At 42.7% G+C, this 22,805-nt stretch overlaps 1 protein-coding gene across 1 annotated transcript in view; it reads right to left on the reverse strand.

Moving 5' to 3' along the window:
- Window positions 1-685: 685 nt before the first annotated feature.
- LOC132397653 (epiphycan-like) overlaps window positions 686-22,805 on the reverse strand; it is a 248,207-nt gene continuing 226,087 nt past the window's right edge. Inside the window, 3 exon segments of the mRNA XM_059976420.1 lie at window positions 686-1,348; window positions 6,225-6,320; window positions 12,865-13,067. Of these exon segments, the coding sequence (XP_059832403.1) occupies window positions 1,181-1,348; window positions 6,225-6,320; window positions 12,865-13,067 (467 nt within the window). The 3' untranslated portion in view covers window positions 686-1,180.

The raw sequence follows: 22,805 nt of genomic DNA on the forward strand, positions 1-22,805 counted from the left end.
CAGTCAGCATTTTGGGCCAAGACCATTCATTAGGCCCAAAAGATTAACTCTTTATTCCTTTCCATAGATACTGCCTGACCTGCTGAGTTCCTCCAGCATTGTGTGTGCTGCTCTGGATTTCAAGCATCTGCAAAAATCTCCTGTGCTTATTGCTTTTCCACAGGCTGATTTTATTGACCCTTGGGATTGATTACTCTACATCCCTTTCCATTGCTGCTGCTACTTCTCCACGTCCTATGTACCTGCCTCTTTCCCCCTTTTACAGACCAGCAATCTGTAATGCTGAGGGACAGCAGAAGCAAGTTACCTTCAACCCCTAAGAAGAAGGAGAAAGCCTAGCACAAACAGCCTAGGCCAAAGAAACATGCGGCTTGTTATCCGAAACCTTTACCAACACTATTTCAGAGACAAAGAAAGTGGCTAAAAATTAACAAAATGTTTTAAATTTTAATATTCATAAATAAAAGATTTCACTTTAACAACTTATGCCAGCTGACTATTGGTAGCTGGGCATTTTTAATGCAGAAATGGTCACAGACAAAGTTCACAGTTCCAGCTTTCTTGTCCCTTTTTAGCACATCTGTGCTTAATTATAAGTAACTTTAAAAACAAATTGCCCTAACAGGTTTCATGCAACAAGATTCATTTACTTTAATATTAAGAGACTTTTAAAATAAAATATTAATGAGCCATTTATTTGTGCTGCAGTACAGTTATGAGTAAAAGTTACAAGGCAGATGAAAAAAGATCGGGTCCACTGGACTAACAATAACAGAAAATGCTTTAAAGAAATACTTAAAAAACATTAAATTTCTCTGTCAATAGAGTCAGGCTTAAAATGTGAAAATGTTGAAAAAAATCCATGATAGAATTTACTGCTTAACGAATAACAAGTGGGTATCAATCACATTAAATTTATTGTTTTTATGCACATTCAGTACAGATTGGACTTGAAAATTATTTAGCTTTAAACATTTACAATGTTCACCCTTTCTTATTGCTCAGCTCTTTAGATGGAATTTCTTTGAACAGTGTTCTTGATTGCAATTATTTGTAAGTTGGCTTGATTATGTTTTAATATATTTCTTGAAAAAAGACAGGTTTGCCATTGAAAATCCCAAGCACAATAACATTAAGACCTTTGCCTGCTGTCACACACTGTGAACAGAATTACAGATCGTTAATATTTCCCATAGGGCACTTGAGGGAGGCAAATGTAGGCATTAGGAGTTTTGCTGAGGTTAATGGGATTTCCATCAAGCCTAATGAGCTCGAGAGCCTTGCGAACATAGTAAATATCCTTGGAATGGCAGAAAGTGTCATCGTCAATTTGCTGAACATTGTTGTTCTGAAAACATGAGAAGAAAACAAATTATTACGTCAGTTTAATGGAAGTGATTCCCATCCTGTTTAAACCCACTCACTGCTGTGTTCTGTTACTTTTTACTCTCCTGAATCCAAATATCCTCTGCTCCTTACTCAATAATCTTGACCTTGGGTTCTTGAAAAGCACTCCATTATCCCATCATCAATATCAAGACTCACAGAAAAATCCAGCACAGAAACACAGTACCAGTTTCAAGGACAGTTTGTTATAAAACTACTAAACACACCTTTTGTATTTTAAAGAGGATCTCTTGACCTCACAAGCTACATCACCTTGGCCCTCGCATCTTAGAAACATGGAAACCCCTGCAGCACAATACAGGCTCCTTGGCACACAAAGCTATGCTGAACATATCTTTACCTGAGAAATTACCTAGGGTTACCCACAGCACTCTGCTTTTCTAAGCTCCATGTACCCGTCCAGGAGACTCTTGAAAGACCCTATCGTATCCGCCTCCACCACCGTCACCGGCAGCCCATTCCACACACTCACCACTCTCAGTCACTTACCCCTGACATCTCCTCTGTACCTACTTCCAAGCACCTTAACACTGTGCCCTCTCATGCTAGCCATTTCAGCCCTGGGGAAAAGCCTCTGACTATCCACATGATCAATGCCTCTCATCATCTTATACACCTCTATCAGGTCACCTCTCATCTTCCATTGCTCCAAAGAGAAAAGGCCGAGTTCACTCAACCTATTATCCCCAATCCAGGCAACACCCTTTCTGTGGTTTCCACATCCTTCCTGTAGTGAGGCGACCAGAACTGAGCACAGTACTCCAGGTGGGGTCTGACCAGGGTCCTACATAGCTGCAACATTACCTCTCAGCTCCTAAACTCAATCCCACGATTGATGAAGGCCAATGCACCATTTGCCTTCTTAACCACAGGGTCAACCTGCGCAGCAGCTTTGAGTGTCCTGTGGACTCGGACCCCAAGATCCATCTGATCCTCCACACTGCCTGGAGTCTTACGATTAATACTATATTCTACCAAAATGAACCACTTCACACTTCTCTGAGTTCAATTCCATCTGCCACTTCTCAGCCCTGTTTTGCATCCTATCAATGTCCTGCTGTAACCTCTGACAGTTCTCCACACTATCCATAGCATCCCCAACCTTTGTGTCATCAGTAAATTTACTAACCCATCCCTCCACTTCCTCATTCAGGTCATTTATAAAAATCACAAAGAGTAGTGGTCCCAAATCAGATCCCTGAGGCACTCCTCTGGTCACCGAACTCCATGTAGAATATGACCCATCTACAACCACTCTTTGCCTTCTGCGGGCAAGCCAGTTCTGGATCCACAAAGCAACGTCGCCTTGGATCCCGTGCCTCCTTACTTTCTCAATAAGCCTTGCATGGGGTACCTTATCAAATGCCTTGCTGAAATCCATATACACTATATCTACAGCTCTACCTTCATCAATGTGTTTAGTCACATCCTCAAAAAATTCAATCAGGCTCATAAGGCATGACCGGCCTTTGACAAAGCCATGCTGACTGTTCCTAATCATATTATGCCTCTCCAAACGTTCATAAATCCTGCCTCTCAGGATCTTCTCCAACAACTTACCAACCACTAAAGTAAGACTCACTGGTCTATAATTTTCTGGACTATTTCTACTCCATTTCCTGAATAAGGGAAGAACATCTGCAACCCTTTAATCTGCTGGAACCTCTCCCGTCTCCATAAATGATATAAAGATCATCGCCAGACGTTCAGCAATCTACTCCCTTGCCTCCCACAGTAGCCTGGGGTACATCTCGTTCAGTCCTGGTGACTTCTCCAACTTAATGTTTTCCAAAAGCTCCAGCACAACCTCTTCCTTAATATCTACATGCTCAAGCTTTTCAGTCTGCTCTAAGTCATCCCTACAATCGCCAAGGTCCTTTTCCGTAGTGAATACTGAATCAAAGTATTCATTAAGTACCTCTGCTATCTCCTCTGGTTCTATACAAACTTTTCCACTGTGACACTTGATTGGTCCTATTCTCTCACCTCTTGTCCTCTTGCTCTTCGCATACTTGTAGAATGCTTTGGGGTTTTCCTTAATCCTGTCCACCAAGGCTTTCTCCTGGCCCCTTCTGGCTCTCCTAATTTCATTCCTAAACTCCTTCCTGCTAGCCTTATAATCTCCTAGATCTCTATCATAACCTAGTTTTTTGAACCTTTCATAAGTTTTTTTCTTCTTGACTAGATTTACAACAGCCTTTGTACACCACAGTTCCTGTACCCTCCCATCCTTTCCCTGTCTCTTTGGAACGTACCTATACCGAACTCCACACAAATATCCCCTGAATATTTGCCACATTTCTTCTGTACATTTCCCTGAGAACATCTGCTTCCAATTTATGGTTCAGTTCTTGCCTGATAGCCTCATATTTCCTCTTACTCCAATTAAACGCTTTCCTAACCTGTCTGTTCCTATCCTTCTCCAATGGTGAAGGAGATAGAATTGTGATCACTATCTCCAAAATGCTCTCTTGCTGAGAGATGTGACACCTGACCAGGTTCTTTTCCCAATACCAGATCAAGTACAGCCTCCCCTTTTGTAGGCTTATCTACATATTGTGTCAAGAATCCTTCTTGAACACACCTGACAAACTCCACCCTATCTAAACCCCTCACTCTAGGGACATGCCAATCGATATTTGGGAAATTAAAATCTCCCATCACAACAACCCTGTTATTATTACACCTTTCTAGAATCTGTCTCTCTATCTGCTCCTCGATGTCCTGATTACCATTGGGAGGTCTATAAAAACATTCGGTAGAGTTACTGACCCCTTCCTGTTCCTAACTTCCACCCACAGAGACTCCGTAGACAATCCCTCCATGTCTTCCTCCTTTTCTGCAGCCATGACACTATCCCTGATCAACAGTGCCACAACCCCACCTCTTTTGCCTCCCTCCTTGTCCTTTCTGAAACATCTAAAGCCTGGCACTTGAAATAACCATTCCTGCCCCTGAGCCATCTAAGTCTCTGTAACAGCCACAACATCATAGCTCCAAGTACTGATCCACGCTCTAAGCTCATCTGCTTTGTTCATAATACTCCTCGCACTAAAATAGACACATCTCAAACCATCGGTCTGAACATGTTCCTTCTCGATCACCTGCCTATCTTCCCCTCTCGCATTGTTTTTAAGCTTTCTCTGGTTGCAAGCCAACTGCCTCTTTCTCTGTCTGGTTTGGTTTGGTTCCCATCCCTCAGCAATTCTAGTTTAAACTCTCCCCAGTAGCCTTAGCAAACCTTCCTGCCAGGATACTGGTCTCCCTGGGATTCAAGGGCAACCCATCCTTTTTGTACAGGTCTAACCTGCCCCAAAAGAGGTCCCAATGTTCCAGAAAGCTGAATCCCTGCCCCCTGCTCCAATCCCTCAGCCACGCATTTATCCTCCACCTCATTCTATTCCTATTCTCACTGTCACATGGAACAGGCAGTAATCCCGAGGTTACTACCTTTGTGGTCCTGTTTCTCAACGTCCTTCCTAACTCCCTGTAGTCTGCTTTCAGGGCCTCCTCCCTTTTCCTACCTATATCCTTGGTACCAATATGTATCACGACTTCTGGCTGTTCACCTTCCCACTTCAGGATATCGTGGATGCGATCAGAAACATCCCAGACTCTAGCACCTGGGAGGCAAAGTACCATCCGTGTTCCTTTCCTGCATCCACAGAATTGCCTGTCTGACACCCTCGCTATACAGTCCCCTAATACTACTGCCTTCCTCTTCCTTTCCCTCCCTTCTGAGCCACAGGGCCACTGTTGCTTCCCCCAAGTAGGCCGTCACCCCCCTCCCCCACAAGCAGGAATACTTATTGTTCAGGGGGACAGCCACAGGGGCACCTGCTTCTTGCCCTTCCCTCTCCTGACTGTTACCCACTTCTCTGTCTCCTGTGGTCCCGGGGTGACTACCTGCCTATGTCTCCTCTCTATCACCTCCTCACTCTCCCTGACCAGACGAATGTCATCGAGCTTCATCTCCAGTCCCTTACCGCGATCCCTAAGGAGCTGCAGCTCAATGCACCTGGTGTAGTTGTGGCCGACCGGGAGGCTGGGAGACTCCAGGACTTCACACTTCTGACGCTGAGCAGAGAACAACAGCCTCACACACATTCTTCCTGTCTGTACTGTGCACAGGCAACCTACCTGGCCTCGACCCGTTATCGCTGAAGCCCTCCTACTCTGTCACCCACTCCAAAGCTGTCTCCCTTTAAACTCTCCTCGCTGTTCTAACTGGCTGACGTTCACACACTTGTGCAGTCGTGCCTTGATCAAACCACTGAAGAAATAACCCTTATTCTATACCTGCACTGTACGATTGTATAAATATATACTGCATTCTGTTGTTACTTGTCCCTTGTTGCTGCACTTGTGATGCATTAGATGGCAAACTCGCTATCTCTTTACCATTTTTGTCCGTTTTCTATGAGGCCAAGTTGCCAGCTCGATGCTCAAATGGCACGGATGCAAAGCTGGCAAGGAGCCAACCATATTCAAATCTGGGACCACTCACCTCAAAGTTCGTGCCAATGCCACTACACCCCTGGCTAACACTTTCCTTTGTAGTACCTCAATGTAATTATATTTTGAAATGACTTGCGTGGACGGCAGGCTTTTTACTGTATCTCAGCACATGTGATGATAATAACCCAATACCAATATGTAAGATTAGGATCTTACTGTGAAAACTTGAAAAAATATGCAATGGCCCAGTTACCTTTTCAAATTTGGAGCTTTCCCCTGAATCTGCACTTTATGAGGGAGTTTGACAGAGGTGATAAGGCAGATCACAACTGATCTCAATTAGCATGAGGTTCTTTTACCTGCAGGTTTAGAGAGCGAAGGCTTTCAGGCAGTGGAAGGGGGACGTAACTCAGTGCATTGCCAGCCAGGTACAAAAATGCAAGGTTATTCATGTCCTGTCATGTAAAAAGAAATAGTGAGGAAGTAGTGTTTAACATGAGTAACGTACACTGTGCCAGTTAGAATGACTGTTTATGACCGATACAGGGAGTAAAAACTGGTATGCCCTTTAGTACAGTGAAGTCCAGTTAACTGGGCTGTTGGTTAATCGGGGACAACGCTTAATCTCAAAAACTAATTGAGAGAATAGCAAGGAATTTCTTTGTTTGTTTGGGACTGCACTGCTTAGCTGGGGCAGGAGAATGTTGCTGAAAGGTTTCAAACTAACGACAGTCACTTGTCACTTGTGTGGACGTTAGGCATCACACTGTACTTCAGGTGAGCAGTTTCTAAACAGCATCAGTTGCAAGCGTTTGTATTCAAAAAGCAGCATTTTTTGTCACTTGAGAGTTGGCGAGACATGAGCAGTAAGACAATTCAAAACTGTTTTACAGATGCCAGAATCAGCTGGGAGTGAAAATGAAACAATTTCATTACTCCAACAGGTTAGAAACTAAAGAATTTGAAGGCATTGCCAACTATCCTGAATGTTACAATGTAAACGAAGAGTGAGAGAATGCAATTGTCGATAGCATTGTATGAAGGGAGTCCGTTACCTGCACTAGAGCTCTGCACTGATTTTGTTCATTTACAGTCAGAAGAGCATGACACGGACAAATTCCTCCATTGATAAGGAACAGGAACTAATACACAGTTTTATAGTACTGCAATAGTTTGATCATGTACTGATTTGTTCAGTATTTCATTTAAATACATAATGTGTTACCGTGTTTGTTTTTCTACACTTTTTTAACTATTTCCATGAAACTTTGCCTAATTGGGGCAGTCACTTAATTGGGCCAGAATGTACTAATCCTGGTGTGTCCCAATTAACTGGAATCCGCCGTATTTATTTTTACTATATTCTCACCATATTGCAGTTTTCCTTTACGAATCTATAAAAGTGAGGAAGATTTTGTTTAGTTTTGTTCTGCCAGTCCTGAGGTGAATTGTGGCTACCAAGCACCACCTATGATACTGTAGTTGAGAGCCTATCAGCATATTCACAGATTTGACTTCACCTGAGATGTTCTGTACACTGTACAATGAAGCAGCACCCTGCTTTGAAACATTCTCAGTTTTATATTCGGTCTTCCTGAGGCCACTACAGCCTTGTGAGTCTTCCCGACTGGTGTTCATTCCACCACTGCTCCCCAGTTACCAATACAGTGATCTCTCTTGACGGAAAGATCCCTCACTTTGTTGAATGGAAAGATCCACCTGAGTGGGATCAGAAGAGATAAAATGCAATGCACAAGGTTCAGAAGCAGCTATTTCCCTTCAAACATCAGGATCAGGGAGATATAGGTAGGTTAAGTGAGTGGGCAAGGGTCTGGCAGATGGAGTACAATGTTGGTAAATGTGAGGTCATCCACTTTGGAAGGAAAAATGAAAGAGCAGATTATTATTTAAATGCTAAAATATTGCAGTATGCTGCTGTGCAGAGGGACTTGGGAGTGCTCGTGCATGAATCACAAAAGGTTGGTTTGCAGGTGCAACAGGCTATCAAGAAGGCAAGTGGAATATTGACCTTAGTTGTTAGAGGGACTGAATTTAAGAGCAGGGAGGTTATGCTGCAACTGTACAGGGTACTGATGAGGCCACATCTGGAGTACTGTGTGCAGTTGTGGTCTCTTTCCTTGAGGAAGGATATACTGGCTTTGGAGGCAGGGGAGAGGAGGTTCACCAGGTTGATTCCAGAGATGGTGGGGGGGGGGGGGGGAGTAGACTATGAGGAGAGACTGAGTCACCTGGGACTGTACTCAGTGGAATTCAGAAGAATGAAATAAGATCTTACAGTAACATATAAAATGATGAAAGGGATAGATAAGATAGAGGCAGGGAAGTTGTTTCCACTGGTAAGTGAGACTAGAACCAGGGGATGTGGCCTCAAGATTTGGGGGAGTAGATTTAGGATGGAGATGAGGAGGAACTGCTTTTCCCAGAGAATGGTGAATCTGTGGAATTCTCTACTCAATGAAGCAGTGGAGGCTACCTTAGTAAATATATTTAAGACAAGTTTGGATAGATTTTTGCATAATAGGGGAATTAAGGGTTATGGGGAAAAGGCAGGTAGGTGGAAACGAGTCTATGGTCAGATCAGCCATGATCCTATAGAATGGCGGAGCAGTCTTGATGGGCCATATGGCCTACTCCTGCTCCTATTTCTTATGTTCTTGTGCTCTTATCTTGAACAAGTCCTGATCATATCAACACTGCTCTGATTGCACAACCTATGGACTTGCTTTCAAGGTCTCTACAACTCAGGCTCTCAATTTTGTTTAGTTATTTATTATTTGCACAGATTATCTTCTTTATCACACTGGTTGTTTGTCAGTCTTCGTGCATATATAGTTTTTCACTGATGCTATTGCATTTCTCTGTTGTGCCTTGAATTCTTGTGAGGAAACAAATCTTGGGGTAGTATATGGTGACATATATGTACTTTGATAATAAATTTACTTTGAATTTTGAATGTTTGAGCTTTGAGTTTGCATGTTCTCCTGGTGACCAAATTGGTTTTCCCTGGATGCTCCCATTTTCTCCCACTTCCCAAAGACCATGAAATGGTTCTAGTGTGTTTGTGAACATAGTAACATGGGAAGGTGTGATGGGAATGGTGGAGAACAGGTGGGAGAATGAAAGGGGTTCAGGTAGAATAAGTGTAAAATGGGTGGTTGGTGGTACTGACTCAGAGGGCTGATGGACTTGCTTCCATGTTGCAAGTTCCCAGTGGGAAAGAAATATTTTATATGATGCTGTGACCTATGAACTCTCAAAATCCATGCTCTTCCATTGTTCCACCCACTCACTCTCTTCTCACTACTACCATTGGGAAGTAGGTAGAGGAGCTTTTGGTCCCATACAACCAGGTTCAGGAACAGTTATTACCCCTCAACCATCAGGCTCTTGAACCAGCATGGATAACTTCTCCCACCTCAACACTGAACTGAATACACAAGCTGTGGACTGATTTTCCATGACTGCAGCTCCTGCTCTCAGTATTATTTGTTTATTTTGTATTTGCACATTTTGTCTTCTTTTTTTACACTTCACTTTTATTGACAAGCGCTGTGTGTAGTTTTTCATTGATTCTACTGTAATTCTTTTTTCTACTGTGAATGCCTGAAAGAAAATAAATCTCATGGAGTATAAATGTACTTTGATAATAAATTTACTTTGAACTTTGAATACTGACTTGCTTTCGCCTTCTTCAACCTACTCCAAAACCAGACCCACACCATCAAGCAAAAGTTAAATTTGGTTAAAAGTTGAGTCAGAAGTTGAAGTTGGAACATACTTGTGGTTATGTGGTACAGAGTGATGGTTAGGGGTTCAAATTCACCGACCCCATTATCACTAGCAATGATCTCGGTATTTGGAGATCTCGAGTTAAAGGAGGCAATCACCCTTAGCATCCTATCTGAAACCGCTGTGTGTTTTGCCTCTCTGCAGAGAATCCCAGGACACCAGCCTCTTTGACTTTCCCTCTTGTGCCATAGGAGACAAATAGAACTTATGAACCAAACACGATTCATGAAAATAAGCAGGGAGATTTGCAGCTCAGGGTCCTGATACAATTTATAGCTCTTTTTCTTCTTCTTCACCAGATCTTTTGGCTTTTCAAAGTAATGGGCTTCTTCAGCAAAATGAGGAGATCTAATGATCTAATCTTTCATCATCAATATATCCTCTAAATTTTTACACTTTTGTATAGGTGTGATTGCTGAATTGCCCAAAAAATAAAATGCAAAGCAACACATGCACAAAATGCTGGAGGATCTCAGCAGGTCAGGGAGCATTAATGGAAATGATTAAATAATTGATGCTTCGGGCTGAGACTCTTCAGTACTGGAAAGGAAGAAGGTAGATGAAAGAATAAAAGTGTGGGGGGTGGGGAAGGAGAATAGCTCGAAGCCGATAAGTGAAGCCAGGTGAGCTGGAAAGATAAAGGTCTGGAGAAGAAGGTATGTGACAGGAGAGGAGAATGGATTGCAGGAGAATGGGAAGAAGTGTGAACAGACCAACAGTTTTACTAAGATAAATATAGGGATAGCACTTAATGAGAAAATTGTGGAAATGTACTTGTAGGAGCAAAATGGCATTTTTGTCTGTAACAAAATGGAGCCTGTATTGTACCAGAGTGTTTTGCTAACAGCGTTTGTGCAACATTATGCTGATGGTCCTTGAGTACATGACAGACTACAGAAAGACAAGTAGATGCATTACTGGAAGAATGACAAAGACACTGTTTAAACAGACACAAGGAAATCTGCAGATGCTGGAAGTTCAAACAACACACACAAAATGCTGGTGGAACGCAGCAGGCCAGGCAGCATCTATAGGGAGAAGCATTGTCAACGTTTCGGGCCAAAACCCTTCGTCAGGACTAACTGAAAGGAAAGATAGTAAGAGATTTGAAAGTAGGAGGGGGAGGGGGAAATGCGAAATGATAGAAGAAGACCGGAGGGGGTGGGGTGAAGCTGAGAGCTGGAAAGGTGATTGGCAAAAGGGATACAGAGCTGGAGAAGGGAAAGGATCATGGGACAGGAGGCCGAGGGAGAAAGAAAGGGGGAGGGGAGCACCAGAGGGAGATGGAGAACGGGCAGAGTGATGGGCAGATAAAGAGAAAAAAGGCGGGGGGGGAGAGAGAAAAACTAAATATAACAGGGATGGGGTAAGAAGGAGAGGGGCATTAACAGAAGTTAGAGAAGTCAATGTTCATGCCATCAGGTTGGAGGCTACCCAGCTGATATATAAGGTGTTGTTCCTCCAACCTGAGTGTGGAGTCATCTTGACAGCAGAGGAGGCCATGGATAGACATATCAAAATGGGAATGGGATGTGGAATTAAAATGGGTGGCCACTGGGAGATCCTGCTTTCTCTGGCAGACTGAGCATAGGTGTTCAGCGAAATGGTCTCCCAGTCTGCATCGGGCCTCACCAATATATAAAAGAACACACCGGGAGCACCGGACACAGTATACCACACCAGCCGACTCACAGGTGAAGTGTCGCCTCACCTGGAAGGACTGTCTGGGGCCCTGAATGGTGGTGAGGGAGGAACTGTAAGGACAGGTGTAGCACTTATTCCGCTTACAAGGGTAAGTGCCAGGAGGGAGATTGGTGGGAAGGGATGGGGGGGGGGGGGAACGAGTAGACAAGGGATTTGCCTAGGGTGCGATTCCTGCGGAAAGCAGAAGGGGGGGGGGAGGGAAAGATGTGCTTGGTAGCGGGATCCCGTTGGAGGTAGCGGAAGATACAGAGAATTATACGTTGGACCTGAAGGCTAGTGGGGTGGTAGGTGAGGACAAGGGGAACCCTATCTCGAGTGGGGTGGCGGACAGATGGGGTTTGAGAGCAGAGTTGATGATGGAAGAAGGGAAGCCCCTTTGTTTAAAAAAGGAAAACATCTTCTTTGTCCTGGAATGAAAAGCCTCATCCTGAGAGCAGATGTGGCAGAGGCAGAGGAATTGTCAAGAAGGGAACAGCATTTTTGCAAGAGACAGGGTGGGAAGAGGAATAGTCCAGGTAGCTGTGAGAGTCTGTAGGCTTATAGTAGATATCAGTAGATAAGCCGTCTCCAGAGATGGAGACAGAAAGATCTAGAAAGGGGAGGGAGGTGTTGGAAATGGATCAGGTAAAAGTTAATGTTGGAGGCAAAGTTAATGAAGTTAATGAGCTCAGCATTCGTGCAGGAAGCAGCGCCAATGCAGTCGTTGATGTAGCGAAGGAAAAGAGGGGGACAGATACCTGTATAGACTTGGAACATGGACTGTTCCACAAAGCCAACAAAAAGGCAGTCATAGCTGGGACCCATGTGGGTGCCCCCCCTCCCATTCTTACCCCATCCCTGTTATATTTAGTTTTTCTCTCTCTCTGCCCATCACTCTGCCTGCTCTCCATCTCCCTCTGGTTTTCCCCTCCCCCTTTCTTTCTCCCTAGGCCTCCCATCCCATGATCTTTTCCCTTCTCCAGCTCTGTATCCCTTTTGCCAATCACCTTTCCAGCTCTTAGCTTCACCCTACTCCTCCGGTTTTTTCCTATCATTTCGCATTTCCCCCTCCCCCACCTACTTTCAAATCTCTTACTATCTTTCCTCTCGGTTAGTCCTGACGAAGGGTCTCGGCCCAAAACTTCGACAGTGCTTCTCCCTATAGATGCTGCCTGGCCTGCTGCGTTCCACCAGCACTTATGTGTCTTGATTAACCAGACATACTGAACATCCTTTGAACTGAAGCTAACACTTGGGTATAAAGGATGGATTATATGGTCTGTTCCTTCAAAGCTATCACCAAATCTTGTGCAGCCTTCCCTTGCAGCAAGTAAATTAAATGTGTTTGTAATTGATCCATTCTGATTCAGTTGTTGCTTGTTATAAGACGTAGTGAAAAGGTATCAACAAAATGATAGATGCTTCATTCAATATGCACATTTTGAACCTTGGATTAATATTAGAAAATTGACCAAATTAACTTGTGTACATAATAATGAGACTTACTTTGAATGCCTCTTTCTTTATCCCGTTGCTGTGTAGTTTATTGTAACTTGCATCAATGTTGACCATGGTATTGGGAAGCTCTGGAAGCTGTACAAGTTCATTTGAAGCGATCATCAGATCCACCAATTCTGGCAGCTGCCTTAAAGCATCCTCATCAATAGAAGAGATCCTATTTCCTGTTAGGTCAATCCTCTTTAAGTGATCTGAAATGACAATGCAAAACACAGTTAGAATCAGAATCAGGTTTATTATCACTGGCGTATGTTATGACATTTGTCACTTTGCAACAGCAGTACAGTACATAAAAATTGACTCTAAGTTACAATAAGAAATATGAAAAGATAAATAAGTAGGACAAGAAGAGAGCAAACAGTGAGCCAGTGTTCATGGGTTCATCATCCATTCAGAAATCTAACGGTGGAGGGAAAGAAGCTGTTTCTAAAATATGAGTCTGTGTCTTCAGACTCCTCTACCTTCTCCTTGATGGCAGTAATGGGAAGAGGAAATGTTCTGAATGGTAAGGGTCCTTAATGATGAATATTGCCTTCTTGAGGCAGTGCCTATTGATGATGTCCTCAATGGAGGGGAGCCTCATGCCTTTGATGGAGCTGGCTGAGTTTACAACCCTCTGCAGCTTTTGCCGACCCTGTGCATTGGAATCATATCAGACCATCATGCAACTGGTCAGTATTTTCCACCGCACATTTGCGGACATTTTCTAGAGCCTTCTGTGACATAAAATACTTTGCAAATTAAAGTTTAATAATTTCTTTATGATACAATATGTTAGTGGTCCTACATTTAGGTATTAACAAAAATTAGAAATGTGAAATGAATTCAGTGGACACTAATATGACTTGCTTCTGATTAATCTATTGCAAATTTGTAATGTTAATAATAATTAATTATTTATAGAGCACTTTTCATATTTGTGATGTAGTTGAAAGAGCTTTGCAATGATACAGAGTGCAAACATGAAAATAAAAGAGAAAAAGATGTTAGTTAAAAGCAAGGTTAAATAAATAGAAACATAGAAAAGCTACAGCCCAATATAGGCCCCTTGGCCCACTAAGCTGTGATGAACATGTCCTTAGAAATTACCTAAGCTTACTCATGGCCCTCTATTTTCCTAAGCTCCATGTACCAATCCAGGAGTCTCTTAAAAGACCCTATCTTATCTGCCTCCACTACTGTTGCTGGCAGCCCATTCCACACTCTCACCACTCTCTGCATAAAAAACTTACCCCTGACATCTCCTCTGTACCTACTTCCAAGCAACTTAAAACTGTGCCCTCTCATGTTAGCCATTTCAGCCCTGGGAAAAATCCTCTGACTATGCACACAATCAAAGCCTCTCATTATCTTATACACCTCTGTCAGGTCACCTCTCATCTGCTATCGCTCCAAGGAGAAAAGGTCAAGTTCACTCAACCTATTCTCATAAGGCATGATCCCCAATCCAGGCAACACCGTTGTAAATCTTCTCTGCACACTTTCTATGATTTCCACATCCTTCCTGTAGTGAGGTGACCAGAACTGAGCACAGTACTCCAAGTGGGGTCTGACTAGGGCCTTATATTGCTGCAACATTACCTCTTGGCTCCTAAATTCAATCCCACAATTATGAATGCCAATGAACCGTATGCCTTCTTAACCACAGGGTCAACCTGCACAGCAGCTTTGAGTGTCCTATGGACTTGGACCACAAGATCCCTCTGATCCTCCACACTGCCAAGAGTCTTACCATTAATACTATATTCTGCCATCATATTTGACCTACCAAGATGAACCACCTCACACTTATCTGGGTTGAACTCCATCTGCCACTTCTCAGCCCAGTTTTGCATCCTATCAATGTCCTGCTGTAACCTCTGACAGCCCTCCACACTATCCATAGCACCCCCAACCTTTGTGTCATAAGCAAATTTGCTAACCCATCCCTCCACTTCCTCATCCTGGTCATTTATAAAAATCACGAAGAGTAATGGTCCCAGAACAGATCACTGAGGCACTCCACTGGTCACCAGCCTCCATGCAGAATATGACCCATCTACAACCACTCTTTGCCTCCTGTGGGCAAGCCAGTTCTGGAACCACAAAGCAATGCCCCCTTGGATCCCATGCCTCCTTACTTTCTCAATAAGCCTTGCATGGGGTACCTTGTCAAATGCCTTGCTGAAATCCATATACACTACGTCTACTGCTCTTCCTTCGTCAATGTGTTTAGTTACTAAACAGGTTTTGAGGTGGCATTTAAATTGAGTCTGCATCCCTTATAGTTTTAGGTATTGAGTGCCTCAGCTTAGGAGCGTAGTTTAAAAAATGCTGACCTGCCAATTATTTTTTAAGGGTGACTGTTTAAATTTAAGAGACTGTCTGAAGAAGACCTGAGAGGTTGAGCAGGATTATAAAACAAAAGCGATTCTGTGATGTACTCCAGTCTCACACTATTGAGAGCTTTAAAATCATTTTGATCAGATTGAGGAAGCCAAGCAGAGCACAAGTAAGGGAAATCACTAACTTCCTCCTCCATTTCGGAGGGATTGTGAAATGCCTTTGGCTTCCCTTCCAGATTGTTCCTCTTCCTTGCCTCACATTCCCCGCAGTTCTCTTCCTCTAAAACTGTCTACTGCAACCTGGGATGTAGCACTTAGAGATTAAAGGTTAGCGTTATTTGTCACATGTACATTGAAACATCGAAGCGTGCAATGCTTTGCTTATGTCAATGACTAACACAGCCGAAGGACAGCCCACTGGAGTCCGTATGTTCCCAGTGCCAACAAGCAGGCCGACAACTTATGACCCACATGGATAAAAGAAAAAGTGGAGGAAGATGTAGGAGGGAAGCATGAGATTAATAGAACATAGAACACTACAGTACAGTACAGGCCCTTTGGCCCACAATGCTGTGCTGACTCTTCATTTTATTTTGAGATACAGACCGACCCCTTGAGCAGCGTCACCCAGTAATTCCCGATTTAACCCTAACCGAATCATGAGGCAATTTTTTTTTATATAATAACACACCCAGTACATCTTTGGACCATGGAAGGAAACTGGAACACTTGGAGAAACCTCACACATTCCATGGAAAGAATGGACAGCCTCCTTAGAGATGACATCAGAATTGAACTCTGAACTCAGCTGTAATAGTGACGTGCTAACTGCTCCACTATCGTGGCGCCTATTCCAAGGTAGGTTAAAAGCTCGGCACTGCATCATGAGTTGAAGGGCTGTACTGTGCTCTACTACTTTATGTTCCAGCTCCAAGGTTGAGGCCGCATGGGAGAGAGACCTGTGGTGGGAGGGAGTGATTGCTGGGTGGTTGAGAAATGACAGAGTGGTTCACAGGTACTCGACTGGGGTTTGAAGTGGTGAATGATGATTGAAAGGGAGAGGGTGGTTGCTAGAGGTCGAGATGAGGGAGCATTGCTGAGTCGGAATGAAGGCCATAGAACCAGAAGAGTTGGTAATGGTTGGTGGTGAGTAGCAACAGCACCTCTACTTTCTTAGAAGTTTGCACAGATTTGGCATGTTGTCTAAAACTTCCACAAACTTCTATCAATGCACAACGGAGAGTATCCTTGACTGATTGCATCACGGCCTGCTATGGAAACACCAATTTCCAAGAACGGAAAAGCCTACAGAAAGCAGTGGATACAGCACATTTCATCACAAGAATAAAACCTCACCATCATTGAGCACATTTACAAGGATGGCTGCCACAAGAAGACAGCATCCGCCATCGAGGACCCTCACCACGCCGGCTATGCTCTCATCTCGCTGCTGCCATTGAGCAGGAGGTACAGGAGCCTCACTTCCCACACTGCCAGGTTCAGGAACAGTTTTTACCTGACAACCACCAAGATCCTGAACCAGTGTAAATTATTTCACTCACCTCAACTCTGAAGTGATTCCACAACCTATATACACTCTAATGGATGCTACAACTCAAGTTCTCAGTATTATTTATTTATTATATGCATTTATAAGTTGTCTTCTTTTGCAGATTGGCTGTTTGTCAGTCTTTCTGTGTAGTTTTTCATTAATTCTATTTAATTTTTTTGTAGGTTCTGTGAATGCCTGCAAGAAAGTGAATGTCAAGGATAGTATATGTTGACAAAGTCCGAGGAGTTTTGCTGTTCAATTGGATGAGCTGAGCCATCCCAATCAGAGACAAACCTCAGAAGGCATGTCGACTAATTTCTTACTTGAAGCAAAAGCTGTAAATGAAAGGGCATCACTTATCGTGCATTTGACATGGAAAATGCACCAGAAACAGGACCAGGTGAATCAGCCAAACTTCTGGATTGGATTGTCATAATCATTGTGTTCTATTGTCAAAACAAAAACCGATTTTCTTAGAATCAGGATCAGAATTTGGTTTATTATCACTGACATGTATCCTGAAATTTGTTATTTTGTTCCAAAATACTATAAAGTACAATAAGAAATATATAAGTATATATAATTAAACTAATTAAGTAGTATAAAAGCAGAGCAAAAATATTAGGTAGTACATTGTCCCTCCATACAGATGGGGATGGCCACGCATAGTAATGGGAAAATACCCTATGGTGTAATATCTAGGCAATAACATTATATTTTGACTTAATAAATTAGTGAGGGATTTTGAACAAAATGCATTTTACTTTGCCTTTCCTTTCATATTCGTTAGATATTGTAGATGCAAACTATACTGTACCTTCTCTTGAAAAGATAAACATCTTCCCCACTGCCGTCTGATTTCTGAATGATCCATGAAGTCATGAACCCTTAGTGTTCCTTTCTGGCTCTATTTATTTATTTCTGTAATTTTTAGATATTTACCTATGACTTTGCACTATACTGCCGCCACAAAACAACAAATTTCATGTTATATGCCAGTGATTCTAACTCGGAACTCCACTGCCACAGCTTCAGAAGTGAAGTCACTTCCCGTGTCGAATGAATTGACTTTCTAAGGTAATGTGAGTCCAACTCAGTTAAATATTTCTGTGGTAATCTGTGATGGCGGTCCTAGGTGTTATGTTTAGTAACTTCAAAACATAGAACCAATTGAAAGAAATACATGGGGAGCCAGAGATAATGTGTTTCTGCTTTGTTTTTGCTGTGGAGTGAGGCACGCAATTATAATGTGGTGGTGTAAGATGTATGCCTATCACATATTTTTACATACGACCCATAATAAATTTTCTGAAGAAAAAATATACTTAATATATTTGCAATGTTACTCAAATATTACTGAATTATTAAAAACACTACACTCCTCCCTGCTTGGCTATAAACTCCAACTCTATACAGCATTCATCTCAACTGTATTCACAGTATAATGCAACTATTATACTGACATCCACAGTACAGGAAATTTTAAATTTCCCTATTCAGGCCTAAAGGTTTAATCACTGTGGAGGAATTTTTACTCTGGTGGGATAGCATCTTTCCTGACAAGGGGAGGGGAGGGGGTTCACTCTGCTTTTCAGGTGAGGCTGTGGAACAACCTCAGGGTCTGGGACCTCCACCGCAGTGGTTGTAGGATCTAATCTGGGACTGCAGGAAGTCGTTCTGAAAGCTCTGGACACCTTTCTTCTAACTCCGCCCTCCTCATTTGATTGATGTGCAGGTGACATCAGTCACAATCCCCACTGTGTAGGAGGGCGGCCCAGTTCTGTCCTTAATCTTTCCCACTTTTGATTCCATCTGAGATCACATACCAGGGCTGCTTGTCCGTGAATGAAACACTAAACCTCCTTGCTTGAAGAGCCCCCATTTGTCCTGCATGGTCCTTCTGAGATTGGGCTTGAGGAGATGCAGGTGTGCGTGGAAGGGACAACAGAGCTGGTGAGTTGTTGGTTGTGGAGTGTGCTGCATTGTGATATCCAAGGAGGAAGTTGGCAAGCTTCTGGTTCAGTGTCAGTGTCGAGTGCTCTGCTGACATTGGTCAAAGTGTGGTCTTTAGTCTCTGGCCAAACCTTTCCACCAAGCCATTTATAGCCGGGTGGTAAGGTGCAGATGTACATTCATTTTCAGGAATGAAGGAAAGTGCCCTTTGTCACTGACTAAGTGCTCTGGAACACTAATCCTTGAGAAGAGGCTTCCCAACAGGATGTGAGGCTGTAGCGGAGGTGATTGGCTGCTTTTTAGCTACATCCAGTACCACCAAGAAATTAGTGTCCATGAATGTCTGGCAAAATCCACGAGCCCTCTGCCAATGGCAATGCAGGAAATACCCAGGAATGGGGAGGTGCTGCTCTTGGCATCTTCCAAATGTTTTGGCATCCCAAACATCCCAAGCTCCTCGATCTGCTGATCGATCTCAGGCCACCAGACAAAGCTTTGAGCTAATACTTGCATTTTGACCAGCATGTAGCTCCTCCGACATTATGAATTCAAGAGCAGGGAGGTCATGCTGCAACTATACAGGGTACTGGTGAGGCTGCACCTGGAGTACTGTGTGCAGTTCTGGTCTCTGTACTTGAGGAAGGATATACTGGCTTTGGAGGCAGTGCAGAGGAGGTTCACCAGATTGACTTCAGAGATCAGGGGATTAAACTATGAGGAGAGATTGAGTTGCCTGGGACTGTGTTCACTGGATTCTGAAGAATTAGAGGTTATCTTATAGAAACATATAGGGTTATGAAAGGGATAGATAAAATAGAGGCAGGAAAGTTGTTTCCACTGGTAGGTGAGACTAGAACCAGGGGACATGGCCTCAAGATTCAGGGGAGGAGATTTAAGACGGAGATGAGGAGGAACTGCTTTTGCCAGAGAGTGGTGAATCTGTGGAATTCCCTACCCAATGAAGGAGTGGAATCTACCTGAGTAAATATATTTAAGACAAGGTTGGATAGATTTTGGCATAATAGAGGAATTAAGGGATATGGGGAAAAGGCAGGTAAGTGGAGATGAGTCTATGATCAGGTCAGCTATGATCTTACTGAATGGCAGAGCAGGCTCGATGGGCCAGATGGCCTACTCCTGCCCCTATTTCTTATGTTCTTATCTCTCAGCTTAGATGGTACAACAACTTTCAATCTACACATAAGCAACATCGCCAAGGCAAAATTCATCCCAATGCAGATAAAAATAGGGGAGCTGGAATTTCTGCTGCACATTCCAGCCAGTTTGGGTTGCCATGAAGCCTGAGACAGTGTGGGGTCTCTTCTGGTTTCCCTTTGGAACATCTTTGCCGCGGGGAGAATAATCCAGATGAGTGTCCTCTTCGTTAAGTTTTTCAGTTATTTCCTTTTCCAAGAATAAATGGGACAATCTATCATCATTTCCATGATAAGTTCACTTTGATTTCCATCTGGTAATTGTGTCCTTGAAGAAGCAGATTTCATCTCTACATTCGCGCTGCTGCTGTTAGGGGAACATCCTTCTGTGGATTGAAAATGGACACTAGCGGTTGATGATCAGTAATGAGGGTGGACTCTCTCCTAAACAAGCACTGGTGGGAACACTTTATGCCCAAATCAGAGTCAAGGCCTCTCTGTCAATCTATACATGATATTTTTCTCTGCAGTGGTAAGGGAACGAGATGCAAAAGCTATGAGGTGATCACTTCCATCATGACTACATAACATGTGACATGACTACACCTACACCATAAGGCAAAACACCACAGGCAAACTTCACTGGATGGTGTGGATCAATGTGTGAGTACAGCGTCTGACATCACCATTTCCTTTGTCTTTTGGAAAGCCACCTTACACAGCTTTGTCCATTGCCATCTCTTCCCGATCTGTAGTAACAAATTCAAGGGGCGGAAGACAGTCACCAAGTTTGACAGGAATCTCTTATAGTAAATTGTCAAAAGGACCACAACTGTGACACGTCCTTTGGCCTTGGGGCATCCACCACTTGTTGAATTTTCTCAGCATCCTTGTATGTCAATAGTGTGATCACAGTAAGTGATGCTTGGTTTAAAGAATTCATACTTGTTCTGTCATACTCCGAGCCCATAATCTTTCAATCTTCTTAACACTGTTTTGAGATTTTGGAGGTTGTCCTTATCACCATTACCTGCAACAATGATGCCATCCAGATTACATTGAGTGCCTGGACAGCCTTGCATCACCTGATCCATAGCTTTCTGCTAGTTATGCTAGCATGCAGGTGCAGATGCTACTGCAGAAATAAGCATACAATAACAATAAAGCCCTCCCTGTGTGTTTATGGTGTGAAACACTTTGGACTGTTCTTCCATCTCCATCTCTAGGTAGGCCTCAGCTAAGTCCACTTAGCTGAAGTGCTTCCCTCCAGAAAGGTTTGTAAAGGTATCCTCTATCCTGGGTAGAGCATATTGATCTACTTTCAGCACTGAGTTTATTGTGACTTTAAAATCACCACAGATCCTGACAGACCCGTCCTTCCTGACTACTGGGACCATGTGGCATCATCCAGTACTTTTCTTAATTCATTTTCAGTTGGCTTTATTGTCAGGAATGTAATGTGTAAGTGATGGATGTAGATTTTTCAGCCAATCAATGCTCGTCCTCCTGTTTTTACCACTTACAAACCCAAAATGGCTTGTTGGTTGTTGCATTTCACTGATACAAATGTCATTCCCACAGTAGTTATCTTTTTTTCCAGTATAAGTTCTTAGTTGGATATCTGCAGACTTCAGTTCCATATCTTTGAAATAGCATTCAAACTCATTTTGTGGAATGACTGAAACAGCCAAGTGTCCAATTCTGTTTTAATTAATTTGCCGTTCTTTTCTGGTGTAAGTCATATTGCTTGTCTATTGTCAGTCTCCAATTGTAAATCTCAAGTGTACCCAGTCCTGTGTTGCTCTCATCGGTATCAGATTTTTCATCAACAGCATGCAGATTAGTTTCTTCTTGAAACTGCAGTTCCTTCCCTGCGCAGTCCCTTTATTTCTGCCTGAAATGCCCTCTGTATGTGTCCTACTTTGTTGCATTTTCTGCAAGTTTCCCCTTTAAACCTTCATTGGTCTGGTGTACGTGAGCCCCTGCCATGACGGTAATATAATTTGTTCAGCCAGGCCGGTTTCTGTTTAGACATTGTAATTTTGTTCGCACTCACTTTCATTCCTGACTGCAACTCAGTTGCATCTCTGACTGCGGTTCCATTGGTACAGTGAGTTCAACTGTGTTTTTATTGTGAGTTGTGCTTCATTTAGGAGCCATTTTGGAATGCTTTCTTGTAAGATTCCACAAACTAAACAATCTTTCAGTGCATCATTAAGACCATCACTGAACTGACAGTGCTCTGGCAATCTCTTCAGTTCACCCATTTACGCTGAAATGGACTCCACTTCTTTTAAAACTTATGAAAACTGAAGTGTTCTGTAATTAACAATGGTTTTGGTTCTAAATGCTTCCAAATTACTTTCATGATATCAGCAAAGCTTATTTCAGCTGGTTGGAGAATTTAAACATCTAAGCAAATTATATGCTTTCTCACCGATTATACTCAGTAAAATTGGCACTCATTTCTCATTAACTATTTCATTTGCTTCAAAATACTGCTCAATTCACAGTATACATCAGCCAGTTATCTGTTGTGCAATCGAATGCATCCATCTTTCCAATGTAGCCAGCCATTTCTGTTCTTTTTTTAATTAAACTTAAGATTATTATCACCCAGTTTTCATTGTTAATGAACCTCTGAACTTATCTATTTTCTGTCTTTTTATTAATTTGATTGTCTCTGTCCTCTAGCTGCGTTTATTTAATTCGAATGTCTCACTGCCCTTCAAAAGGTAGGTTGTCATCTTGGGTTTGTTTTAAAACTTTCTTATCATCACTGTTATGTTTTGTAACTCTAAAATATAATTGAAAGAAGTACATGGGAAGCCAGAGATAACATGTGTCTACTTCATTTCTACTGTAGTGCAGGGTGCACTTATGACATGGAGGTGTAATGGCATATAACATTGACGTACTTTTCCATATAATCTGTAATGAATTATG

This window comes from Hypanus sabinus, chromosome 8 (assembly GCF_030144855.1).
Source record: "Hypanus sabinus isolate sHypSab1 chromosome 8, sHypSab1.hap1, whole genome shotgun sequence".
NCBI classification, from domain to species: Eukaryota; Metazoa; Chordata; class Chondrichthyes; order Myliobatiformes; family Dasyatidae; genus Hypanus; species Hypanus sabinus.